The sequence below is a fragment of the Polyodon spathula genome, chromosome 2, assembly GCF_017654505.1.
Source record: "Polyodon spathula isolate WHYD16114869_AA chromosome 2, ASM1765450v1, whole genome shotgun sequence".
Classification (NCBI taxonomy): Eukaryota; Metazoa; Chordata; class Actinopteri; order Acipenseriformes; family Polyodontidae; genus Polyodon; species Polyodon spathula.
Genome location: NC_054535.1, coordinates 108,846,407 through 108,872,766, shown reverse-complemented (window position 1 = coordinate 108,872,766; position 26,360 = coordinate 108,846,407). Strand labels below are relative to the sequence as shown.

At 43.9% G+C, this 26,360-nt stretch overlaps 1 protein-coding gene across 1 annotated transcript in view; it reads left to right on the top strand.

Moving 5' to 3' along the window:
- LOC121327399 (dedicator of cytokinesis protein 2-like) overlaps positions 1 to 26,360 on the top strand; it is a 457,752-nt gene that overhangs the window by 111,731 nt on the left and 319,661 nt on the right. The window contains exons 23-26 of the mRNA XM_041271445.1: positions 7,309 to 7,420; positions 13,215 to 13,285; positions 17,734 to 17,840; positions 26,225 to 26,352. Of these exons, the coding sequence (XP_041127379.1) occupies positions 7,309 to 7,420; positions 13,215 to 13,285; positions 17,734 to 17,840; positions 26,225 to 26,352 (418 nt within the window). The remainder of the gene's footprint in view (positions 1 to 7,308; positions 7,421 to 13,214; positions 13,286 to 17,733; positions 17,841 to 26,224; positions 26,353 to 26,360) is intronic.

The window sequence follows — 26,360 nt, the reverse complement described above, 5'->3', positions numbered from 1 at the left end:
TCAGGCCTCAGCCTACAGCTTGTTTTTCCGAGATTTTAAAATGACTAGCTTTGCTTGCCCTAGAGGAAAATTAATTATTATGCATATATTTATATCACTACTATAGGGGATTCAAAAAATAAACATCATTTTTGTATAATTAACTCCCAGCCTCTGTAACAGCTCACTTAAGAGATTAAATAGAGGGTCTAGCCTCTCACACTCACTGTATGTATGGAATTGGGTTTCTTCTCGTGTACAGAAAACACAGTCTGAGCTGATATTCAGATACATTTTGTGAAGAAGCGTTCCTGTGGCTAATACTCCATGTATAAGTCTCCACTGTAGATCTCCTGTTTTATACAGTCCCCTCTATTCTGGATTCCCCTCCTCTCCTATTGACAGATGAGCTCTCCATCTGGAATCTGCCACCCTCCTTAAAGCTCTGTATTGGGCTACTTTTATGCAGAATTTGTACTTTGCTTTACTTTCTACACTTTTAAACAACAGGTGTTTCCCTTTTTGTACTTTTAGAACATTTCCTCTTTCCTCCTCCCCCCTCATCCCTGCTCCTCTCTCTCTGCCAGCAGCTCTGGGAACTCAGTCTTGTCCCTCTCCTCTCTGCACTGCCTCATCTTCCACGGCTTCTATAAGCCCTGGAGTCAGACAGTCCTTCACATCGCTCAATACTTTCTCTGCTTGCCTCTCACAATGCCAACCCAGCCTGTCTTTTAGTTAGAGAGAGTCCAGGCACCAGCAGCTGCCCAAGTTAAGCAATACCTGCCTTTACAAGGCTCTCCTGCAGTCCTAGAGGCTGAAGACACTGTGCTGTGATGAAAGGATTCTTCTTTATGAACAGTCATATTCTCCTTCCTTTCCACTCTCAGAGTGCCCACACCTCTAGAACACTCAAATAAAAAGAGGGTAAAACAGAACTGTCCAAAGTTAGGTGGTTAATTAAAAACAAATGAATACCAATTCCAAACAAATGAATACCAATTCCCAACGTCTCCACTTTGTTAAAAAAGAGGCAGGTAACGTCTCCCTGTGGGCTGCCTCCCCAGTGTACCGCAGTCTCTGCAAAGCCTGCATTCTGAATGCTGCTGGCAATGTCAACCAATCCTTGCCCTCCCTCATCACGGGGCAGGTATATAAGAGCTGGCCTCAAGCAGTGCTTCCCTCCCCAGAAAAACTCCAAAAAGAGCTTCTGTATTCTGTCTATTAAGTTACTTGGGGTGTCCAGACACACTAACCTATGCCACAGCACTGATGCAGCTAGGTTGTTTATGACCAGGACATTCCCTTTAAATTAACTAGCAGTCCTCTCCACTGATCAAATCTGTGCCGAGGTACACTCCCAGCACCTTCATCCCTGTTCTACTCCATTTCAGCACCTGGGGCAACACAGGAGGACCACCTTCCTGCCAACTCCCTGATAAGAAAAGTGTTGCATTTATCCCAATGTATACTTGCTGATGATGCTCTCGGAAATGTGTTCAAACCCTGCTGCAGTTCTTGAATGTCTCTGTCATTACTAATAAACACATTAACATCATCAGCATAGGTCGACACTCTCACTCTGGTCGGTGGTGATGAATCAGGCACTAACCAGCCCCCAAGCCTGCTCCTCAGCCGAGCCAGCAGCAGCTCAGTAGACATGGAATACAACATTCCAGAGCATAAAAATGACACTGGTCTCCATTTTTTGATTAAACCCAAATCCCATTTCTTTGGCAACAAACTAATTACAGTTGAGCTCTGACTCCCTGTCCTGCAGGCAGCCCTCCGACAGCTGAGCACTGACTCCCCATCCTGCAGCCAGCCCTCCGACAGCTGAGCGCTGACTCCCCATCCTGCAGCCAGCCTTCCGACAGCTGAGCGCTGACTCCCCATCCTGCAGCCAGCCCTCCAACAGCTGAGCTCTGACTCCCCGTCCTGCAGGCAGCCCTCCGACAGCTGAGCTGACTCCCCGTCCTGCAGGCACTTCCTGTCCTGCAGGCAGCCCTCCGACAGCTGAGCACTGACTCCCCATCCTGCAGCCAGCCCTCCGACAGCTGAGCACTGACTCCCCATCCTGCAGCCAGCCCTCCGACAGCTGAGCACTGACTCCCCATCCTGCAGCCAGCCCTCCGTCAGCTGAGCACTGACTCCCCATCCTGCAGCCAGCCCTCCGTCAGCTGAGCACTGACTCCCCATCCTGCAGCCAGCCCTCCGACAGCTGAGCACTGACTCCCCATCCTGCAGCCAGCCCTCCGACAGCTGAGCGCTGACTCCCCATCCTGCAGCCAGCCCTCCGACAGCTGAGCACTGACTCCCCCGTCCTGCAGCCAGCCCTCCGACAGCTGAGCGCTGACTCCCCGTCCTGCAGGCAGCCCTCCGACAGCTGAGCACTGACTCCCCGTCCTGCAGGCAGCCCTCCGACAGCTGAGCACTGACTCCCCGTCCTGCAGCCAGCCCTCCGACAGCTGAGCACTGACTCCCCATCCTGCAGCCAGCCCTCCGTCAGCTGAGCGCTGACTCCCCATCCTGCAGCCAGCCCTCCGACAGCTGAGCACTGACTTCCCATCCTGCAGCCAGCCCTCCGACAGCTGAGCACTGACTCCCCATCCTGCAGCCAGCCCTCTGTCAGCTGAGCACTGACTTCCCATCCTGCAGCCAGCCCTCTGTCAGCTGAGCGCTGACTCCCCATCCTGCAGCCAGCCCTCCGACAGCTGAGCACTGACTCCCCATCCTGCAGCCAGCCCTCCGACAGCTGAGCACTGACTCCCCATCCTGCAGCCAGCCCTCCGTCAGCTGAGCGCTGACTCCCCATCCTGCAGCCAGCCCTCCGACAGCTGAGCACTGACTTCCCATCCTGCAGCCAGCCCTCTGTCAGCTGAGCACTGACTCCCCCGTCCTGCAGCCAGCCCTCCAACAGCTGAGCACTGACTTCCCATCCTGCAGCCAGCCCTCCGACAGCTGAGCACTGACTCCCCATCCTGCAGCCAGCCCTCCGTCAGCTGAGCGCTGACTCCCCATCCTGCAGCCAGCCCTCCGTCAGCTGAGCACTGACTCCCCATCCTGCAGCCAGCCCTCCGTCAGCTGAGCACTGACTCCCCCGTCCTGCAGCAAGCCCTCCGATAGCTGAGCGCTAACTTCCTGTCCTGCAGGCAGCCCTCCGACAGCTGAGCACTAAAGTCCCGTCCTGCAGCCAGCCCTCCGACAGCTGAGCACTGACTCCCCATCCTGCAGCCAGCCCTCCGACAGCTGAGCACTGACTCCACCGTCCTGCAGCCAGCCCTCCGACAGCTGAGCACTGACTCCACCGTCCTGCAGCCAGCCCTCCGACAGCTGAGCACTGACTCCCCATCCTGCAGCCAGCCCTCCGACAGCTGAGCACTGACTCCCCATCCTGCAGCCAGCCCTCCGACAGCTGAGCACTGACTCCCCATCCTGCAGCCAGCCCTCCGACAGCTGAGCACTGACTCCCCATCCTGCAGCCAGCCCTCCGACAGCTGAGCACTGACTCCCCATCCTGCAGCCAGCCCTCCGACAGCTGAGCGTTAACTTCCTGTCCTGCAGGCAGCCCTCCGACAGCTGAGCGCTGACTCCCTATCCTGCAGCCAGCCCTCCTACAGCTGAGCACTGACTCCACCGTCCTGCAGCCAGCCCTCCGACAGCTGTGCGCTGACTCCACCGTCCTGCAGCCAGCCCTCCGACAGCTGAGCACTGACTCCCTATCCTGCAGGCAGCCCTCCGACAGCTGAGCACTGACTCCCCATCCTGCAGTCAGCCCTCTGACAGTTGAGCGCTAACTTCCCATCCTGCAGCCAGCCCTCCGACAGCTGAGCACTGACTCCCCCATCCTGCAGCCAGCCCTCCGACAGCTGAGCACTGACTTCCTATCCTGCAGCCAGCCCTCCGACAGCTGAGTGCTGACTCCCCATCTTGCAGGCTTTCTTGCAACACCAGAAACAGATCACAACCCAGATCTTTAAAAGTGTTGATAGAACTCTGCTGGCAATCCATCTATCCCAGGTGCTTTTCCTTTTGCCATCTTCTTAACAGCCTTATTTAACTCCTGGAAGCACAGTTTCATATCCAAATTCTGCTGCTCCTTCTGGCTAAAGCAGAGTAGTCCCTCCAATAGCATGTTGATATCCTCCAGTTTGAGACCCTGAGCTTCCGGCATTCCTCCCCGGGTCCTTTTCAGGAGCCCCTGCACCACCGGTTTCAACTCCCGCAGTGCCAAGGCCCCCCGACTCGGACCTCAGTCTCCTAGTAGATTCTGTCCTACCCTCCACCACCCTCTTCAGAGGGACTGTACTAGCCAGCCCTTGATCCGAGGAGACCGCCCCAGAGCTCTGCTCCGACATGCTCTCACCTTGTCCACCATCTTTACTAAGTGTTTTCCTTTTTTTCTGAATCACAAGTAACTCTCGCCTGACAGCAGTATCTCCGTCATTGTTTTCTGATGCCTGAACAGCTGCCTGGTCACCCGCATCAGGCAGCTCTAGCTGCGGCGGCTCTTCCTCCTGCTCTCCCGACCACTCCTGACAGCCTCCCCACCAACCTCGCCCTGTTCCTCCTGTCCTCCTCTAGTTTCTGTGGCTCAGCTCTACTGTGCTGCAGAAATCTTAAAATGAATCACAATCCAATGGGATGTAGGGCTGGGTCACTAATCTTATGTGCCGGTATCCTGGCAATTTCATAAATAACTACTCAAATAAATAAATACATTCATAGGCTTAAGAGAAAGGTTACTTGCTCAGACACTGAGGATCGGAGCTGCATGGTTTATAAGGCAACCTCAGAGCCTGATTAACATGATAATAGTAACTGGGAGCCCATGGCCTCCTGGCAGCTCTAGAGAGGGATCACAGGTCAGTAATGAGGTTTGCAGCCAGAGCATCTGGCTAACATTGGCAATACTGGCAGAAATTATAGAGTGGTGTCTTATGACGGTTTGTTGTATTTTAGCTAAGGGACAAGGATATAGGGACTGGGAGGAAGGCAGTGTGATCTGGAGGTTAGAGTTGAGGGACTGGGAGGCAGTATGGTCCAGTGATTAGCACTGTGGGACTCTAAGAGCAAGGTGCTACTGTAGAAGATAAAATAACAGAAATTTAAGAGCTCATTATTTAAGCCCTTGGACATGGGTGAGCATGTGAGGTGGAGGAAACAGGCTAAATAATGATGTACTTTGCTGTTTCCCGGACCGGAGGAAAATTGATGAAAATTGTAGTTTTTTGGAAATTGCGTTTCAGCCCGATTTACTTGAGCATGATGGACGAGGCTTTCTAGTTTACACCGAGTGATCGTTGAATTTCATTTAATTATACCTTGTAGAGACCAGCATTACTTTAAGAGAAGTGCAGGGCCACTTCATTGCCAATTGCATAGGATGATTTCCCCTTCAGCTGTACAGCACTGAAAACTGCACAATAAATAAAAAAAACAATAACAGCTTTATGTCACCCTGCAGTTTTCCAGAAACACATTCTATCCTGTGTTGTCTGTTCAATTATTTTTTTTTTAAATCAAACATCATAAAGGGCATAAATCACATGGGGATTGCATTTCACCAGAAGAAAGAGGCTTTATCTTGTGAACATCACAGTGTGTCCAATCACATGCCCTTCTTTCTCTTGGGATCATCAGTGTGTCCAATCACACTCCCTTCTTTCTCTTGGGATCATCAGTGTGTCCAATCACACTCCCTTCTTTCTCTTGGGATCATCAGTGTGTCCAATCACATGCCCTTCTTTCTCTTGGGATCATCAGTGTGTCCAATCACACGCCCTTCTTTCTCTTGAGATCATCAGTGTGTCCAATCACACTCCCTTCTTTCTCTTGGGATCATCAGTGTGTCCAATCACACTCCCTTCTTTCTCTTGTCATCATCAATGTGTTCAATCACACGCCCTTCTTTCTCTTGGGATCATCAGTGTGTCCAATCACACTCCCTTCTTTCTCTTGTCATCATCAATGTGTCCAATCACACTCCCTTCTTTCTCTTGGGATCATCAGTGTGTCCAATCACACTCCCTTCTTTCTCTTGTCATCATCAATGTGTCCAATCACACGCCCTTCTTTCTCTTGGGATCATCAGTGTGTCCAATCACACGCCCTTCTTTCTCTTGGGATCATCAGTGTGTCCAATCACACGCCATCCTGCAGCAGTGCTTGTTTTCTATTTGCCCAATTCGTGCACCAGCATTATTCTCCCACAGTGCAACAAACTAAACTGGGTACATTATGGTGCTCACAGGAGAACATTTCTCTGCTGGAGCTCCTGAGTGAAAGCTACGACCTGTGAAAAATATCAAAAGAATCAGGATGATGTTGTGTGTCAACACATCACCGCTGAGATTATCCCAAGAGCAGCATCGATATTCATTCAAACTATTATGAAAAGGTCACAAATAGAACTGTCTAAAGTTCTTCTGAAGCAATGCAACAAGAGTAACCATGTGTTTATTGTTCAGTCCATGTTGCATTACTGACTCTGAAGTGAAGTTGTGGAGGCAACACTCGAGGTGTGCAGAATACTGATTGATATTGTGCTAATAGAAAAAAAACACGACCAACAATGTAAACAATTGTATGTGCTATAGAGTACATACATACTGAAGCTTAAATATGGTGTGCTATGCTCTGACCACTCTATGGTATTTACAGTGATTGGGGTTTTCTTACAGTTACATAAATATTGTGTTGGTTTATTTATTTATTTGACTCTGCTTTAAAGCCCTTTGATCTGAATTCTGCAGCAGCTCGACTGGCTTTCACCATAGAGATTTCCATGCAGGCATGATCCGCAAAGTGTTTGTATAACTTTAAGGGCCAGCAGCATGTAGTGAACAGATCAGAGCAGGGATACACAATGCACGGGATGACACTGGCCATGAAACCCCAATGGATGCTTTGCTACTCTAACCTGTTACATACAGTGCTAATCTAGCCTGTGCTGCATACAGGTGTATGGCAAAAGAGAAGCTGTTAACTAGTTAACTAGTGAATAGCAAAAGAGAAGCTGGTAACTAGTACAAGTAGGAGTATATAAACATGAATTAGACTCAACATTTGAGTAATTGCAGTAAGCTCCATTAAAAACCAAACAAATAAAACATCATGAAAAGGAAGGAGGACAGTAAAAAAGGATTTGTGCAAACGGGGGTCTTTGAAACCAGCCTTACTGTAAGTGTGCTGTGTCTTTGCATAGTAAGGCCTGCAATGCTGAAAAGCTTAGTCTCAGTCTGTGAGTTTGTTAAGAAGTGTAGAATCCCATTATTGCTATTGAATATCTCCTCCCCTCCAGCTCACTGGTTATATTTGTGTATCTGTCAGGCTGTACGAAGGGAAGGAGGAAGCAGAGTTTGAGCTTTCTATCCAGAAGTTCTTCCAGGCGCTGAACGCAGTGATGAGTTCCACAATGGAGGGCTCCCACATCCTGGCACAGGTAAGCACGACTCACAGGGTTACTATCACCATGACAGCAGCAGCAGCAGACACACTGCTCTTGTTTTACATTTCCTAAAAACAACATCTTACACAGCGTGCACTGGACACGAAAAGATTGATAACGCTTGCGATCAGAGTTGTCAGGGGGTCTTCTTCCACCGAGATTGCAGTGAGCACCTGTCAAGTGTTGAGACTCAACCAATAACATGGCATTGCAGTAGAGGACAAAGAGCTGTGGTTCTCAAACTGGGGTCCGAGGACCCCTTTGGGTCCTCAAAGGTTGCCCAGTCAGTCCCCAGTAAATCTGGAAAACTTCTCTTTTGTAAAATAACATCAAATGTGATGTACAGAAAACAATGTTCTCGCACTGTTGTGGCGAGAGGCTGACAGCCTCTACATTGTTTTGTCATGTGAAGTTAGATTTTATTTGCTCTGTTCACGCCATTAAACACCAAGAAAGTATTTCTATTTTTTTCTATACCAATGGACACACTCTTCCATTTCTCCAAAGCAAATATGTCACTTTAGGGTTCAGAGGTAGTGGTAATCTGTTGACTGGAGTTCCAGAGTTTGTACAACATAAGCTCTCATTTAGATCAGATGAAGGGAATCACAGCTCGCTCTCTCTCTCACCAGCCCACATATTGAAGCAATCTCCGTATTAGCGCTCTCAGGGGAAGCCTGATCCTACAGGGGTCACATTGAACCAAATTGATATTCGAGCAGAGAAATGCATTGCTGAGGAAAGGAGCAGGGGTTTAGCAGCAATGGAGTGTGGAAAAATGTATCATCCTTTAGTCTGGAATATTATTCACAACACCTCTCCCCCAGCTTGCATTCCAATTAGATAAAGAAAGTGCCAGGTGGGTAGGGGTCTGTGTCAGAGACGCCTGGACTCTATTATATATATATATATATATATATATATATATATATATATATATATAGATATTATATAATTATATATATATACCGATAATATATATATATATATATATATATATATATATATATATATATATATATATATATATATATATGTATTTAGAAGCGAGTAGTTTTTCGAGATTTACAATTATACTGTAAATACAGTATAATTGTAAATTTCGAAAAACTACTCGCTTCTAAATCTTTTGTAGTTATCTTTGTATTACTTTAGTATAAATACATGCTAATTTGGATTCATATGTTGTTTTTTTCTGACTTTATGTGAACAAAAAGACACACATTTGCCTGGTTTCCCATTGGAAATAGTGATATTTTGAAATATCACTGTCTTGGTCACAAAAGCAAAGTTTGTGGGGAATAATAGCCATGTTCTATACTTTTGAGGCATAAGCAATTAGGAAATAACACTTACTACCCAGGAACAATTTTTTTTTTTTTTTTTTTTTGTTACACAGTGTAATGAAAAAAGATCTTCAGATAAAATGCCTGTAAATGTGACGCCACATAGCAGATGTCCATGTTAATAATGTGTCCATGTTAATGTTCTGATATTTAATAAATTCTGCAAATTCTGTAAGAGGGATATGTATTAGACATAGGGAGCTGCATGATACAAGCAAATATGTGCTCCACCAGAGGTCAGAGATGCTGCGCGTGCGTGACTTTACCAGGAGGATGGATGTAAGAGGGACAGCAGGTATGCATTACAGTCTGTTTGCGTTCTATTAGAACACCATGGAATAGTGGTTTCTGTTCCTCATCACACTGTGGGATTTACTGCACTTTTGGAATTGCCATTTATTTCTTCTTTTAAAGAAATTTTGAACAAAAATATTCTAAGCAACACTCCCCAGGCATGCTTGAAAATTCACTTAAACTTTAAAGCCAATTCATAACAGTACCTCACCCATAGCTTCACAGACAGGAATGGAAATAATTGAATAGCAGTTTCAGCCATTCCTGGTTTTATTAGGAGCTTGATTAGTCACAGAGTATAGGTAACAAGCTCAGGTGTGTCCTATTAAACTCATAATGAAACCAGGAATTGATCAAACTGCTATGCAAGGAGTTTTATTTCCACCCCTTGACCATTCCCCAAAAGAAGTGACCATGACAGAGAGATAGATTTGTGTGTGTGTGGAGGGAGAAGTGACTGAAGCTCTCCTAACAGCTCCATCGGCTCCACAGCCAGTCTGTTTCAGCCCTGGGCTACTTTGTCAGGAGTTGTAAGGAGTGAGCTAATGGAAGCACAGAGTACCACAAACACACCTGCAGTGTCTGGAGTATTAATCACCACTTGAGAGACGAGTGCGGTGGTGAGGTTCAACATGAAGCAAAATGTGGTCTGCAATTCTTTCTTGTATTTATTTTCTTTTGATTCCATTATGTTACCTGCAAGCCTAAGTGACGGAGGAGGAATCTCATTGTATTACTCTTTAATTTAAGTTCTTGATTTTTCAATTCATTGCAAATACAGGTAGTGGACAAAAAAAATGAAAACACCTGGGTAAATGAGGGACACCAAATATATTGTTAATTAAGGAAATATCACTTAGGGTCATGTATAAAAATGCTGGACAGGCCTGGTTGCCTATAATTATGGCTAGCATGGCTGCAAGAGGAGACCTCGGTGACTTTGAAAGAGGGGTGATTGTTGGGGCACATTTGGCAGGAGCTTCAGTGACTAAAACAAGTCCACTTGCTGATGTTTCACGAGCAACAGTGTCTAAGGTGATGTCGGCATGGAACTCCGAGGGAAAGACATCATCAGCAAAGGGCAGCAGTGGGCAGAAGCGCATACTCCAGGATCGTGATGTCCGTGCATTCATTTAAAGTGCAAGGCAAAACAGACGAGCAACTGCAGATCAATTGACTGTAAATTACAACCTGGGGCACGAGCAGCCAGTTTCATCAGAAACGGTCCGCCGAGAACTCCACAGAGTGGGATACCATAGTCGGGTTGCAGTGCACAAACCGCTCATCACACCTGGCAATGCACGTTTGCGAGTCCAGTGGTGCAAAGAGCACAGGCAATGGACTACCGAGCAGTGGAGAAATGTGATATGGTCAGATAAATCATCCTTCACCATGTTCTCAACAAATGGACAAGTGCACGTGTGGCACCAACCTAAAGAACTCTACAGCCCTGAGTGCTTGGTTCCAACAGTGAAGGGTTCTGGTGGTTCCATAATGTTGTGGGGTGCATTTTCCTGGCATGGTTTGGGTGCACTCATTCCCTTAGAAGGCAAGCTAATCGTTACTTAATGGTACTGAGTGATCATCTTTACCCCATGTTGCAGCACTTCTTTCCTGCTGGGTAGTTTCTTCTAGGATGGCAATGTCCCCATCCACAGAGAATGTGTGGTCGCCCAATGGTTTGATGAGCATGACACTGATGTTATCTATATGTCATGGCCTTCTCAGTCACCAGCGCTGAATCCAATCAAGCATTTATGGGATATTTTGGAACAATGCCTGAGACAGCGTTTTCCACCTCCATCAACCAGGCGTGAGTTGATTAACTTTCTCTTGGAAGAATGGTGCCGCATCCCTCCTGCAGAATTCCAGAGGCTGGTAGACTCTATGCCACGGTGCATACAAACTGCACGTGGTGGCCCAACGCCCCATTAAGTGACTTTACATTGGTGTTTCCATTTTTTTGTCCACTACCTGTACCTTCACACACTATAACTCTATATAGTTGTATACACTACAAGACAGCGATTAAACCCTATTAAATTATATAATATAATAAATTCCCAAGCATAGAAAATCCCAAAGACATTTTTAGCCCAACATACTTGCTCTACTCCTGGCTCCCAGTCCTCCGCTCTAACCATTAGACCTCACTGCCTCCCTTCCATTCCCTCAGTTCTAACAACACTCTGTCTCTAATTAACTCAGCTCTAAAACTCTACCAGCCTGAGATGGTGTAAATAAAGACAAAGATGATGTTCCTAATTATTAAAATTCTCAACAGATACTGTAAAGGGTACAGTAATAGTACGCTCAGGCAACTTTACTCAGAATTTGAAAAGGTGTGTTGGATGTTCTGAAATCTCACTTCCATTCACAAACCAAATGACTGCTCCATCATACAGTATAACTAACAGCCTCAGGAGAAATCATTTATTGCTGCAGTGTGTACCATTCATTTAACATGCTGATCCCATCTGTTGTGTTAAAAATGACATCCATAAGTTCCTGTCCAGAGGGCAAGCAGCACTAGAGATTGCATGAACCATCGTGCAGTGATGTTACTTTCATTTAGACGCTGGTTCGGAAGGGTTTTTGTGCACAACACTGATGCACTTGTTATTTTACGATAATATTTCAACAGTATTGCAACAGGGGTGTTCTGTTACTGTGTGGGTATCCTCTGGGAGACACAGAGAGATTGAGAGAACAATCAACTGTTACAGGTGTACCCAGTTTTCAAAAATCACAGGCCGTGTGCCCTGCACGTGCCCAATCCCGACGTTTGATCCCATAATATATAATCATAATAATAAATAATAAGAGAATAATAATAATAATCATAATAAGAATAATATTATTAGAATAATAAATTTCGCTGAAATTTTGGGAATTTGTTTCATATTTTCATAGATTTAACGTTTGTTATTTTTGCGAACACACATACATATATATATATATATATATATATATATATATATATATATATATATCTATATATATAGATATATATCATATACATATTAATTGTCCTTTATGTTTTCCAATATAGATAAACACAGGAAATACAAAAGGATATAGAAGTAGGAATTTCCTGTCCACCTACTGTGCATCCCTTCCATTTAGCCAGGGAGGGGAGTCAATCTCCCAGCCCTGCCATATCTACTCAAACACAAAGCCATTCTTCTATGCAAATCAAACACAAACATATTCTTTACATGGGCAGGCCGCATCCCTGCCACACATTTTAAAATTAATTCATCTGGAAAACAAAATGATTTGTGATCTTAAGCTAAATCCATCCTGTTGTGTTTATTAAGTGCATATAGCATATATTACAGCCTGATGTTGATGTGATACAGCCATCTGAAAATGATTTGATTTGCCCCATTAAAGATAGCTGTACTGTTTAATTATTAACCACCTATTCTAATATAATAAAGTGTAGGGTGCTGCAAGATACAATCTGATTGTCAGCCACTGCAGGTCAGAGCGATTAGTGAGCCTGCCTGTGGTAAAGTCATGCACGCGCAGCAGCTCTGATCTCTGGTGGAGTGGATATTTGCTTGTATCGTGCAGCTCCCTATGTGTAATACATGTCTATTTAACAGTGTTACATGGTATTATAGACTGCTCAGCCAATCAGAGCACATTTTTAGCCTTGTGTATTCCTCGACACATCACGGAGAAACCCTGTTCATGACAGTTACCATGCTGCTTTCAGTTTTCACTGTGCTGTGTTCTACACATCACCCGCTTTACGAAACCAAACCCGAGGCCCATTCCATTCAGCTGCAAAGTCCATTCAAAACGATGACATCACAACAGCCTGTGTATCCCAACCACTTCATTGCATTCTCTTCATCTGCATCTTTCCTCTTTTCAAAGAACTTGACAAGGTTGTTAATGATTAGGAAACAAGTATATCTGGAATAACTTGAGTATTAATAAGAAAGCAGTGTATAATAGAGTTATAGGACAGTGAATGTCTGTGTACGGGTCACACTATAAACAGACCTCACCTCTCAGTCTTGTCCATTCACTTCTACTCATTACGTTATTCCAGCATGCAGAGGCGTTCGCTGACCTGTAACCCTACCATACTGTAGTACAATGCAGTGTAATGATGTTCTCTTGACCGTTTGCAGGGGTACGCTCTGAGGTATGTGCCAACAATACTGCAGGATCTGGCTAAGATATTCGACCCTGCACTGCTAAGGTAAGAGCATTTAAAGATAAATACTGTGGGCACAGAGGGGGCCTGAGCCATGCTTGTGAGAGTGTGGAAACATGACTCGTTAAAAGTGCAGCAGCGGCACCACGTGAATGATGTTAATATTTTTACTCTCTCTCTCACACTGCAGTGCTGTACAGGGATATGTGTGTGTTAATATTTCTACACCTCTCTCTCACACTGTAGTGCAGTACAGGGATGTGTGTGTATATATTTCTACACCTCTCTCTCGCACTATAGTGCTGTACCAGGATGTGTGTATTAATATTTCTACTCCTCTCTCTAACTGTAGTGCTGTACCGGGATGTGTGTGTTAATATTTCTACTCCTTCTCTCACACTGTAGTGCTGTACCGGGATGTGTGTTAATATTTCTACTCCTCTCTCACACTGTAGTGCTGTACCGAGATGTGTGTTAATATTTCTACTCCTCTCTCACACTGTAGTGCTGTACCGAGATGTGTGTTAATATTTCTACTCCTCTCTCTCACACTGTAGTGCTGTACTGAGATGTGTGTTAATATTTCTACTCCTCTCTCTCACACTGTAGTGCTGTACTGAGATGTGTGTTAATATTTCTACTCCTCTCTCTCACACTGTAGTGCTGTACTGGGATGTGTGTTAATATTTCTACTCCTCTCTCAAACTGTAGTGCTGTACCGAGATGTGTGTGTTAATATTTCTATTCCTCTCTCTCACACTGTAGTGCTGTCCCAGAGATGTGTGTTAATATTTCTACTCCTCTCTCTCACACTGTAGTGCTGTACTGAGATGTGTGTTAATATTTCTACTCCTCTCTCTCACACTGTAGTGCTGTACTGAGATGTGTGTTAATATTTCTACTCCTCTCTCACACTGTAGTGCTGTACCGGGATGTGTGTTAATATTTCTACTCCTCTCTCTCACACTGTAGTGCTGTACTGAGATGTGTGTTAATATTTCTACTCCTCTCTCTCACACCGTAGTGCTGTACTGAGATGTGTGTTAATATTTCTACTCCTCTCTCACACTGTAGTGCTGTACTGAGATGTGTGTTAATATTTCTACTCCTCTCTCTCACACTGTAGTGCTGTACTGAGATGTGTGTTAATATTTCTACTCCTCTCTCTCACACTGTAGTGCTGTACTGAGATGTGTGTTAATATTTCTACTCCTCTCTCTCACACTGTAGTGCTGTACTGAGATGTGTGTTAATATTTCTACTCCTCTCTCTCACACTGTAGTGCTGTACTGAGATGTGTGTTAATATTTCTACTCTCTCTCTCACACTGTAGTGCTGTACTGAGATGTGTGTTAATATTTCTACTCCTCTCTCTCACACCGTAGTGCTGTACTGAGATGTGTGTTAATATTTCTACTCCTCTCTCTCACACTGTAGTGCTGTACTGAGATGTGTGTTAATATTTCTACTCCTCTCTCTCACACTGTAGTGCTGTACTGAGATGTGTGTTAATATTTCTACTCCTCTCTCTCACACTGTAGTGCTGTACTGAGATGTGTGTTAATATTTCTACTCCTCTCTCTCACACTGTAGTGCTGTACTGAGATGTGTGTTAATATTTCTACTCCTCTCTCTCACACTGTAGTGCTGTACTGAGATGTGTGTTAATATTTCTACTCCTCTCTCTCACACTGTAGTGCTGTACTGAGATGTGTGTTAATATTTCTACTCCTCTCTCTCACACTGTAGTGCTGTACTGAGATGTGTGTTAATATTTCTACTCCTCTCTCTCACACTGTAGTGCTGTACTGAGATGTGTGTTAATATTTCTACTCCTCTCTCTCACACTGTAGTGCTGTACTGAGATGTGTGTTAATATTTCTACTCCTCTCTCTCACACTGTAGTGCTGTACTGAGATGTGTGTTAATATTTCTACTCCTCTCTCTCACACTGTAGTGCTGTACTGAGATGTGTGTTAATATTTCTACTCTCTCTCTCACACTGTAGTGCTGTACTGAGATGTGTGTTAATATTTCTACTCCTCTCTCACACTGTAGTGCTGTACTGAGATGTGTGTTAATATTTCTACTCCTCTCGCTCACACTGTAGTGCTGTACCGAGATGTGTGTGTTAATATTTCTACTCCTCTCTCTCACACTGTAGTGCTGTACTGAGATGTGTGTGTTAATATTTCTACTCCTCTCTCTCACACTGTAGTGCTGTACTGAGATGTGTGTTAATATTTCTACTCCTCTCTCTCACACTGTAGTGCTGTACTGAGATGTGTGTTAATATTTCTACTCCTCTCTCACACTAGTGCTGTACCATGATGTGTGTGTTAATATTTCTACTCCTCTCTCACACTGTAGTGCTGTACCGGGATGATTGTTAATTGTATGATGTGAGAACATGATTGTATGACTCATTTGAATGCTGTCTGACGCTGTAGAGCTTGGGTTTATTTTATTGTTTTATATTTATTAATGTGGGTCTAATTCTGTTCTTGCGGAGACGGGAGATATGGCGAGCCGCAGTCTTCCCCACAAAAATCAGGTCCTGACAATCAGGCCATGACCATTTGTGTTGATTGGACTAATTTACCATTCAAACAAGTGAAGAAACAGCTGCTTGGGTTGTGATGATTGCTGCTTTTATTAGACTGTGTGTAGAACAGCGATCCACACCAATCCAAGCAGCTGTTTCTTCTGTTTTACTTGTACTGGTAAATGAGTTCAACACCAATGTCCCTCACCTGTGGAGAGCTTGATCCGAATCATCACACAATCAGTTTGTGCAGCTCTTCTGTTCTTTATTTCTGGATTGGTGACTTTGTTGGGTTGCGGCGTTCCTTTATGGAAAAAAAAAAAAAAAAAAAAATGCTAATCCTGAAGGGCGAGCTTTCCACTGTTGAAGTATGGATTTCTGAGGAGTGTAATGCCATCATCAATGTCTCATGTTAAAAGCCTGGTGTGTCCATTTCTAAGTAATTAGAGGGTATGAATTTATGGTAATGGTTAGGCTCTGGCTCACTGCGACCCTCTGTAGGATTAAGCCGTTACAGATAATGGATGAATAGGTGGAATTTACGACATATTAAGTGAAACCAGAATCGTGTCTAATTTCCCTATTGGTCATCTTTGAATTTCTCTGAAGCTATTTTCAAAGCTGGTAGTAACAGACGAAGCCTCGTTCTAGGCTGGGGATGCACTAGTCTTGCTCACTCAGCTACTTGAACGTATTCCTGGAGAGTTTCTTAACTCCGCCTCACACATCCAGGCTCCTCTGCATCAGTAAACTGATGTTCACTACAGGCTGTGTGATGCTTCATTAGAGAAAGTAAGCAGGGGACATTCAGAAAACGTTATAGGGTTACTTACCATGACTGCAGGAAGTTGTCTCTTTAAAAATTATACGGTTATATAACATTATATTTTTGAACTTTTGAAATTGAATGTCATAAAATTACCACACTCTGAATGAGTCAAATGAAAAAGAAATATGAAAAAGTCTGATGATTACAGATAAGTGTGTAATCATCAGTGAGAATGAAAGCCGTCCTCATTCAAGACACTGCTGCAAGTGTACAAACAAGCCTTTTCTTTGCATTGTGTGTTAGGATTGAATTGAATAGAAGTTTGATGTTTTTTTGCAAATTAGGCACTCACACAGTGTTGACAAAACAAGCATTACCATAACAAGAAGAACAACAATAACCGGCATGGCAATTTTAGGTCATATGTTATTTTTAACGGTCCCAGCTCTAGCAATATCTGGATCCATGTAACTTTTTTTAAATTGACTGTTCTATTCTATTATACCATGAACAATGCTGCACGTCAGCAGCTAAATCTATGCGATCAATTGAACTGCAGTTGTATACTACTTGTATACTTGAGCTATGTTTTTTAGAAAATAACATCAACAGCTCTGTGTCTCTTGGGGCAGAATAGGGCTAATATTTAATGGCTTTGTTTTCATTAACTCCCAATGGGTTTTCTTCCTATCCTGCAGTGTCATTCGCGGTCAGGTGTGTTAATTGCAACTGGGGAGCCAGGTTGAATTAAAAGCTGAATGCCTTCCCTGAACACCCCTGCTCTCTGCCTAAGCCCATGCAGTCTTTCATAACTATTAAACACTTCATTGAAGACATTGAGAAAGACATGTTGTCGATAGTTTGTCATTCAATTTATTATGTTTCTTTTATTGTTTCTAACCCTAACCATACTTCAAGCACAGTACAGAGGCCAGGGCAGGAGACACAGTTGGAAATTAAGTAGGGACAGAGTTTGGACAGAGGGTAGCAGACATTACTTCACACAAAGAGTGGTGAGGATACGAAATGGGTGACAGCCATGCTGTAGATGCTGAATAACTGAGATCCTTTAAGATCTGACTTGACAACATTTTGTGATTAATCTAGGAAACAGAGAAGGACTGATGGACTGACTAGCCTCCTCTCATTGGTAAACTAATTTCTGTTTCTTCTTGTTAGTCACCTGCTGAAGGGCTTCATCCTGAGCCTGCCCCCAAACAGACTGGAGAAACAGAAGCTGCAGTCTCTCACAGCCATGGTCAACAGCCAGATCTTCCACAGGCCAGGTGAGGCAGGGCGGGGTGGAAAACACTATGTAACACAATTTTTGTTCCTGGGTAGTAAGTGTTATTTCCTAATTGCTTATGCCTCAAAAGTATAGAAAATGGCTATTTTTCCCCACAAACTTTGCAGGGCCAATTAGTAATTACAATAGACACTGTGCAGAGTCAGTTAGTAATTTTTGTAGACACAGGACAGTGACCCATTTAATTAAAATAGACATGTATTTCCAATGAGAAAACAAGAGACTTTTGTGTCTTTTCGTTCACATAAAGTCAGAAAAAAACCCATTATGAATCCAAATTAACATGTATTTATACTAAATTAATACAAAAATGACTACAAAAGATCTAGAAGTGAGTAGTTTTGTGAGATTAGTTTATGATTAGTACTGTACAATAGACACTGTGCAGGGACATTAGTAATTACAATAGACACTGTGCAGGGACCCATTAGTAATTACAATAGACACTGTGAAATACCCATAGTAATTGAAATAGACACTGTGCTGGGTCACAAAAGCAAAGTTTGTGGGGACCCATTAGCCATTTTCTATACTTTTGAGGCATAAGCCATTTAATTAAATAGACACTGTACTACCCAGTAATTACAATAAAAATTAGTAATTACAATAGACACTGTGCAGGGACACATTAGTAATTACAATAGACACTGTGCAGGGACTCATTAGTAATTACCATAGACACTGTGCAGGGACCCATTAACAATTACAATAGACACTGTGCAGGGACCCATCCATAGCAGTGCAACCCATTAGTAATTACAATAGACACTGTGCTGGGTCCCATTAGTAATTACAATAGACACTGTGCAGGGACCCATTACACACTGTGCAGGGACCAATTAGTAATTACAATAGACACTGTGCAGGGACCCATTAGTAATTACAATAGACACTGTGCAGGGACCCATTAGTAATTACAATAGACACTGTGCAGGGACCCATTAGTAATTACAATAGACACTGTGCAGGGACCCATTAGTAATTACAATAGACACTGTGCAGGGACCCATTAGTAATTACAATAGACACTGTGCAGGGACCCATTAGTAATTACAATAGACACTGTGCAGGGACCCATTAGTAATTACAATAGACACTGTGCAGGACCCATTAGTAATTACAATAGACACTATGCAGGACCCATTAGTAATTACAATAGACACTATGCAGGACCCATTAGTAATTACAATAGACACTGTGCAGGGACCCATTAGTAATTACAATAGACACTATGCAGGACCCATTAGTAATTACAATAGACACTGTGCAGGGACCCATTAGTAATTACAATAGACACTGTGCAGGGACCCATTAGTAATTACAATAGACACTGTGCAGGGACCCATTAGTAATTACAATAGACACTGTGCAGGGACCCATTAGTAATTACAATAGACACTGTGCAGGACCCATTAGTAATTACAATAGACACTATGCAGGACCCATTAGTAATTACAATAGACACTATGCAGGACCCATTAGTAATTACAATAGACACTGTGCAGGGACCCATTAGTAATTACAATAGACACTGTGCAGGGACCCATTAGTAATTACAATAGACACTGTGCAGGGACCCATTAGTAATTACAATAGACACTGTGCAGGACCCATTAGTAATTACAATAGACACTATGCAGGGACCCATTAGTAATTACAATAGACACTATGCAGGGACCCATTAGTAATTACAATAGACACTGTGCAGGACCCATTAGTAATTACAATAGACACTGTGCAGGGACCCATTAGTAATTACAATAGACACTGTGCAGGACCCATTAGTAATTACAATAGACACTATGCAGGACCCATTAGTAATTACAATAGACACTGTGCAGGGACCCATTAGTAATTACAATAGACACTGTGCAGGGACCCATTAGTAATTACAATAGACACTGTGCAGGGACCCATTAGTAATTACAATAGACACTGTGCAGGGACCCATTAACAATTACAATAGACACTGTGCAGGACCCATTAGTAATTACAATAGACACTGTGCAGGGACCCATTAGTAATTACAATAGACACTGTGCAGGGACCCATTAGTAATTACAATAGACACTGTGCAGGGACCCATTAGTAATTACAATAGACACTGTGCAGGGACCCATTAGTAATTACAATAGACACTGTGCAGGGACCCATTAGTAATTACAATAGACACTGTGCAGGGACCCATTAGTAATTACAATAGACACTGTGCAGGGACCCATTAGTAATTACAATAGACACTGTGCAGGGACCCATTAGTAATTACAATAGACACTGTGCAGGGACCCATTAGTAATTACAATAGACACTGTGCAGGGACCCATTAGTAATTACAATAGACACTGTGCAGGGACCCATTAGTAATTACAATAGACACTGTGCAGGGACCCATTAGTAATTACAATAGACACTGTGCAGGGACCCATTAGTAATTACAATAGACACTGTGCAGGGACCCATTAGTAATTACAATAGACACTGTGCAGGGACCCATTAGTAATTACAATAGACACTGTGCAGGGACCCATTAGTAATTACAATAGACACTGTGCAGGGACCCATTAGTAATTACAATAGACACTGTGCAGGGACCCATTAGTAATTACAATAGACACTGTGCAGGGACCCATTAGTAATTACAATAGACACTGTGCAGGGACCCATTAGTAATTACAATAGACACTGTGCAGGGACCCATTAGTAATTACAATAGACACTGTGCAGGGACCCATTAGTAATTACAATAGACACTGTGCTGGGTCTCATTAGTAATTACAATAGACACTGTGCAGGGACCCATTAGTAATTACAATAGACACTGTGCAGGGACCCATTAGTAATTACAATAGACACTGTGCAGGGACCCATTAGTAATTACAATAGACACTGTGCTGGGTCTCATTAGTAATTACAATAGACACTGTGCAGGGACCCATTAGTAATTACAATAGACACTGTGCAGGGACCCATTAGTAATTACAATAGACACTGTGCAGGGACCCATTAGTAATTACAATAGACACTGTGCAGGGACCCATTAGTAATTACAATAGACACTATGCAGGACCCATTAGTAATTACAATAGACACTGTGCAGGGACCCATTAGTAATTAAAATAGACACTGTGCAGGGCTAATGATTTATTGGCAAGTTACAATAGTCTGTGCAGGACCCATTAGTAATTACAATAGACACTGTGCACAATGTGGTCCAGGGATTACAATAAAACCAGGTAATTGTTAGCCAGATAGTAATTACCTAGACACTTGAGCCATTAGTAATTACAATAGACACTGTGCAGGGCCCATTGTAATTACAATAGACACTGTGCAGGGACCCATTGTAATTACAGACACTGTGCAGGTACCCATTAAAATTACAATAGACACTGTGCAGGGACCCACAGTAATTACAATAGACACTGTGCTGGACTGTGCAGGGACCCATTGGTAATTACTATAGACTGCAATACAATAGACACTGTGCTGTATTTCATTGGTCATTCAATAGACCTGTGCAGGGACCCATTGTAGGTACAATAGACACTGTGCAGGGTTAAACTGGACCCATTAGTAATTACAATAGACACTGTGCAGGAAACCATTAGTAAGCACCAATAGACACTGTGCAGGTTGTCATTGTAATTACAATAGACACTGTGCAGGGACCCATTAGTAATTACAATAGACACTGTGCAGGGACCCATTAGTAATTACAATAGACACTGTGCAGGGACACATTAGTAATTACAATAGACACTGTGCAGGGTCTCATTAGTAATTACAATAGACACTGTGCAGGGACCCATTAGTAATTACAATAGACACTGTGCAGGGACCCATTAGTAATTACAATAGACACTGTGCAGGGACCCATTAGTAATTACAATAGACACTGTGCAGGGACCCATTAGTAATTACAATAGACACTGTGCAGGGACCCATTAGTAATTACAATAGACACTGTGCAGGGACCCATTAGTAATTACAATAGACACTGTGCACACACTCATTAGTAATTACAATAGACACTGTGCAGGGACCCATTAGTAATTACAATAGACACTGTGCAGGGACCCATTAGTAATTACAATAGACACTGTGCAGGGACCCATTAGTAATTACAACAGACACTGTGCAGGGACACACAGTAATTACAATAGACACTGTGCAGGGACACATTAGTAATTACAATAGACACTGTGCAGGGACCCATTAGTAATTACAATAGACACTGTGCAGGGACACAGTAATTACAATAGACACACATTAGTAATTACAATAGACACTGTGCAGGGACCCATTAGTAATTACACACTGTGACACACATTAGTAATTACAATAGACACTGTGCACATTAGTAATTACAATAGACACTGTGCAGGGACCACATTAACACTCATTAGTACAATAGACACACACATTACACACAGGGACCCATTAGTAATTACAATAGACACTGTGCAGGGACCCATTAGTAATTACAATAGACACTGTGCAGGGACCCATTAGTAATTACAATAGACACTGTGCAGGGACCCATTAGTAACAATAGACACTGTGCAGGGACACATTAGTAATTACAATAGACACTGTGCAGGGACCCATTAGTAATTACAATAGACACACACAGGGACCCATTAGTAATTACAATAGACACACAGGGACCCATTAGTAATTACAATAGACACACAGGGACCCATTAGTAATTACACACACACACAGGGACACACACACACACACACACACACACACCCATTAGTAACAGTAATTACAATAGACACTGTGACACACACACACACACAATAGACACACACACACACACACACACAGTAACACAATAGACACTGTGCAGGGACCCACACACACACAACAGACACTGTGCAGGGTCCCACACACACACACACACACACACACACACACACACACACACACACACACACACACACACACACACACATTAGTACACACACACACACAGGGACACACACACACACACACTGTGCACACACAGACACACACACACAGGGACACACACACAATACACACTGTGCAGGGACCCATTAGTAACACAATAGACACACAGGGACACATTACACACACACACACTGTGCAGGGACCCATTGGTAATTACATAGACACTGACACAGACACACACGCATTACAACTCACACACACAGCTACACACACATACACATGGAGTGTGGTAACCAGTGGTGTACCACAGGGATCAGTATTAGGTCCTCTGCTATTCCTAATCTACATTAATGATTTAGATTCTGGTATAGTAAGCAAACTTGTTAAATTTGCAGACGACACAAAAGTAGGAGGAGTGGCAAACATTGTTGCAGCAGCAAAGGTCATTCAAAATGATCTAGACAAGATTCAGAACTGGGCAGACACATGGCAAATGACATTTAATAGAGAAAAGTGTAAGGTACTGCACGCAGGAAATAAAAATGTACATTATAAATATCATATGGGAGATACTGAAATTGGAGAAGGAATCTATGAAAAAGACCTAGGAGTTTTTGTTGACTCAGAAATGTCTTCATCTAGACAATGTGGGGAAGCTATAAAAAATGCTAACAAGATGCTCGGATACATTGTGAAAAGTGTTGAATTTAAATCAAGGGAAGTAATGTTAAAACTGTACAATGCACTAGTAAGACCTCATCTTGAATATTGTGTGCAGTTCTGGTCACCTCGCTATAAAAAAGATATTGCTGCTCTAGAAAGAGTGCAAAGAAGAGCGACCAGAATTATTCCGGGTTTAAAAGGCATGTCATATGCAGACAGGCTAAAAGAATTGAATCTGTTCAGTCTTGAACAAAGAAGACTACGTGGTGACCTAATTCAAGCTTTCAAAATTCTAAAAGGTATTGACAGTGTCGACCCAAGGGACTTTTTCAGCCTGAAAAAAGAAACAAGGACCAGGGGTCACAAATGGAAATTAGACAAAGGGGCATTCAGAACAGAAAATAGGAGGCACTTTTTTACACAGAAAATTGTGAGGGTCTGGAATCAACTCCCCAGCAATGTTGTTGAAGCTGACACCCTGGGATCCTTCAAGAAGCTGCTTGATGAGATTCTGGGATCAATAAGCTACTAACAACCAAACAAGCAAGATGGGCCGAATGGCCTCCTCTCGATTGTAAACTTTCTTATGTTCTTATGTGTACACGCACTCACACACACACACACACACACACACACTCACGCAGACACACACAGACACACACACACACAAACACGCACATACACGCACACACACCCACACAGACACACACACACATACAGGTACACGCACGCACACACACATACAGGTACATACACACTCACACAGACACAGTAACACAAACACACGTACACACACAGAGACACTCATACACACATGCACACACATACAGGTGCACGCACACACACATACAGGCACACACACACATACAGGTACACACACACTCACACAGACACAGTAACACAGACACACGTACACACACAGAGACACTCATACACACATGCACACACATACAGGCACACACACACATACAGGTACACACACACTCACACAGACACAGTAACACAGACACACGTACACACACAGACACACTCACACACACACACACACATACAGGTACACACACACACACACACATATCTATAATTACAGTGCTTGTTTTCCAGTCTGTTTACCTCGCTGGTTTTTGATCTGTAATAAACTCTTCCTAATTAAAGCAGTTAGTTGCAGTAATGAGGGAAGATGGGCAGCTTTGCCTGACACTGCCAAATGAACAGATGTTCTCAGTATTTGTTTTATTAACAAACTTCAGCTCTCAAGCTGACAGCCTGGGAAGAAGACTGGAGAATCTGAATAAGGAGGGCTGTGTGAGACGCTGTGGTTTGGAGTGAAGGGATTGGGAGGCAGTGTAGCCTAATGGTTAAAGCTGAGAGACTGGGAGGCAGTGTAGCCTAGTGGTTAAAGGCGAGTGACTGGGAGGCAGTGTGAGCTAGTGGTTAGAGCTGAGAAACTGAGAGGGAGGAAGTGTGATCCAGTGGTTAGAGTTAAGACACTGGGAGGGAGGCAGTGTGGTCCAGTGGTTAGAGCTGAGAGACTGTGAGGGAGGCAGTGTGGTCTAGTGGTTAGAGCTGAGAGACTGTGAGGGAGGCAGTGTGGTCCAGTGGTTAGAGCTGAGGGACTGTGAGGGAGGCAGTGTGGTCCAGTGGTTAGAGCTGAGGGACTGTGAGGGAGGCAGTGTGGTCTAGTGGTTAGAGCTGAGAGACTGTGAGGGAGGCAGTGTGGTCCAGTGGTTAGAGCTGAGGGACTGTGAGGGAGGCAGTGTGGTCCAGTGGTTAGAGCTGAGGGACTGTGAGGGAGGCAGTGTGGTCCAGTGGTTAGAGCTGAGTGACTGGGAGGCAGTGTGATCCAGTGGTTAGAGTTAAGACACTGGGAGGGAGGCAGTGTGATCCAGTGGTTAGAGCTGAGCGACTGTGAGGGAGGCAGTGTGGTCTAGTGGTTAGAGCTGAGGGACTGGGAGGGAGGCAGTGTGGTCCAGTGGTTAGAGCTGAGGGACTGGGAGGGAGGCAGTGTGGTCCAGTGGTTAGAGCTGAGAGACTGTGAGGGAGGCAGTGTGGTCCAGTGGTTAGAGCTGAGGGACTGGGAGGGAGGCAGTGTGGTCCAGTGGTTAGAGCTGAGAGACTGGGAGGGAGGCAGTGTGATCCAGTGGTTAGAGCTGAGAGACTGTGAGGGAGGCAGTGTGATCCAGTGGTTAGAGCTGAGGGACTGGGAGGGAGGCAGTGTGATCCAGTGGTTAGAGCTGAGGGACTGGGAGGGAGGCAATGTGATCCAGTGGTTATAGCTGAGAGACTGTGAGGGAGGCAGTGTGGTGTAGTGGTTAGAGTTGAGGGACTGGGAGGCAGGAACCATTGGAAGATTCTCAGTTATTATCATGTTAGAGAATTGCTTGCTACATATAACAAAGTGTAATGTAACAAAGTTTAGCTACTGTGTGGTTAGTGTAAATTGTAATGGGCCTCCTTCTAGTGGCTGATGAGTAAATAATACTGACGTCAGAATAAGACACCTTCTTACCTCTCGAGGGCAGAGGTCGCTGTTTATGTTGAATGGTAAGACTTTAGCCTTTGAACCAAAGGGTTTGCAGTTTGCATTTCCATTCAATTCAATGTACTAAGGTACAGATTCATTGCAACATGTATCAAATGTTTATTATTTATAGAAATATACAACGTTGAAGTTGTTTTAGAAGAGAACGCACCCACAACCACAGTGATGTGGTCTGAACAATGCAAATGTCAGGTAGACAGACCTGGCCACGTGTGTGATCCCCTTTGTGTTGTTGACCCCAGAGTGCAGAGATGCCCTGCTGCCCATGATGATTGAGGAGCTGAAGACGCTAATATTCAACGGGTCAGAGGAAGAGACCTGCATTGACCTGCTGAGCAACATCTTGGAGGTCCTGCACAGGCCTGACATGGTGGGTGT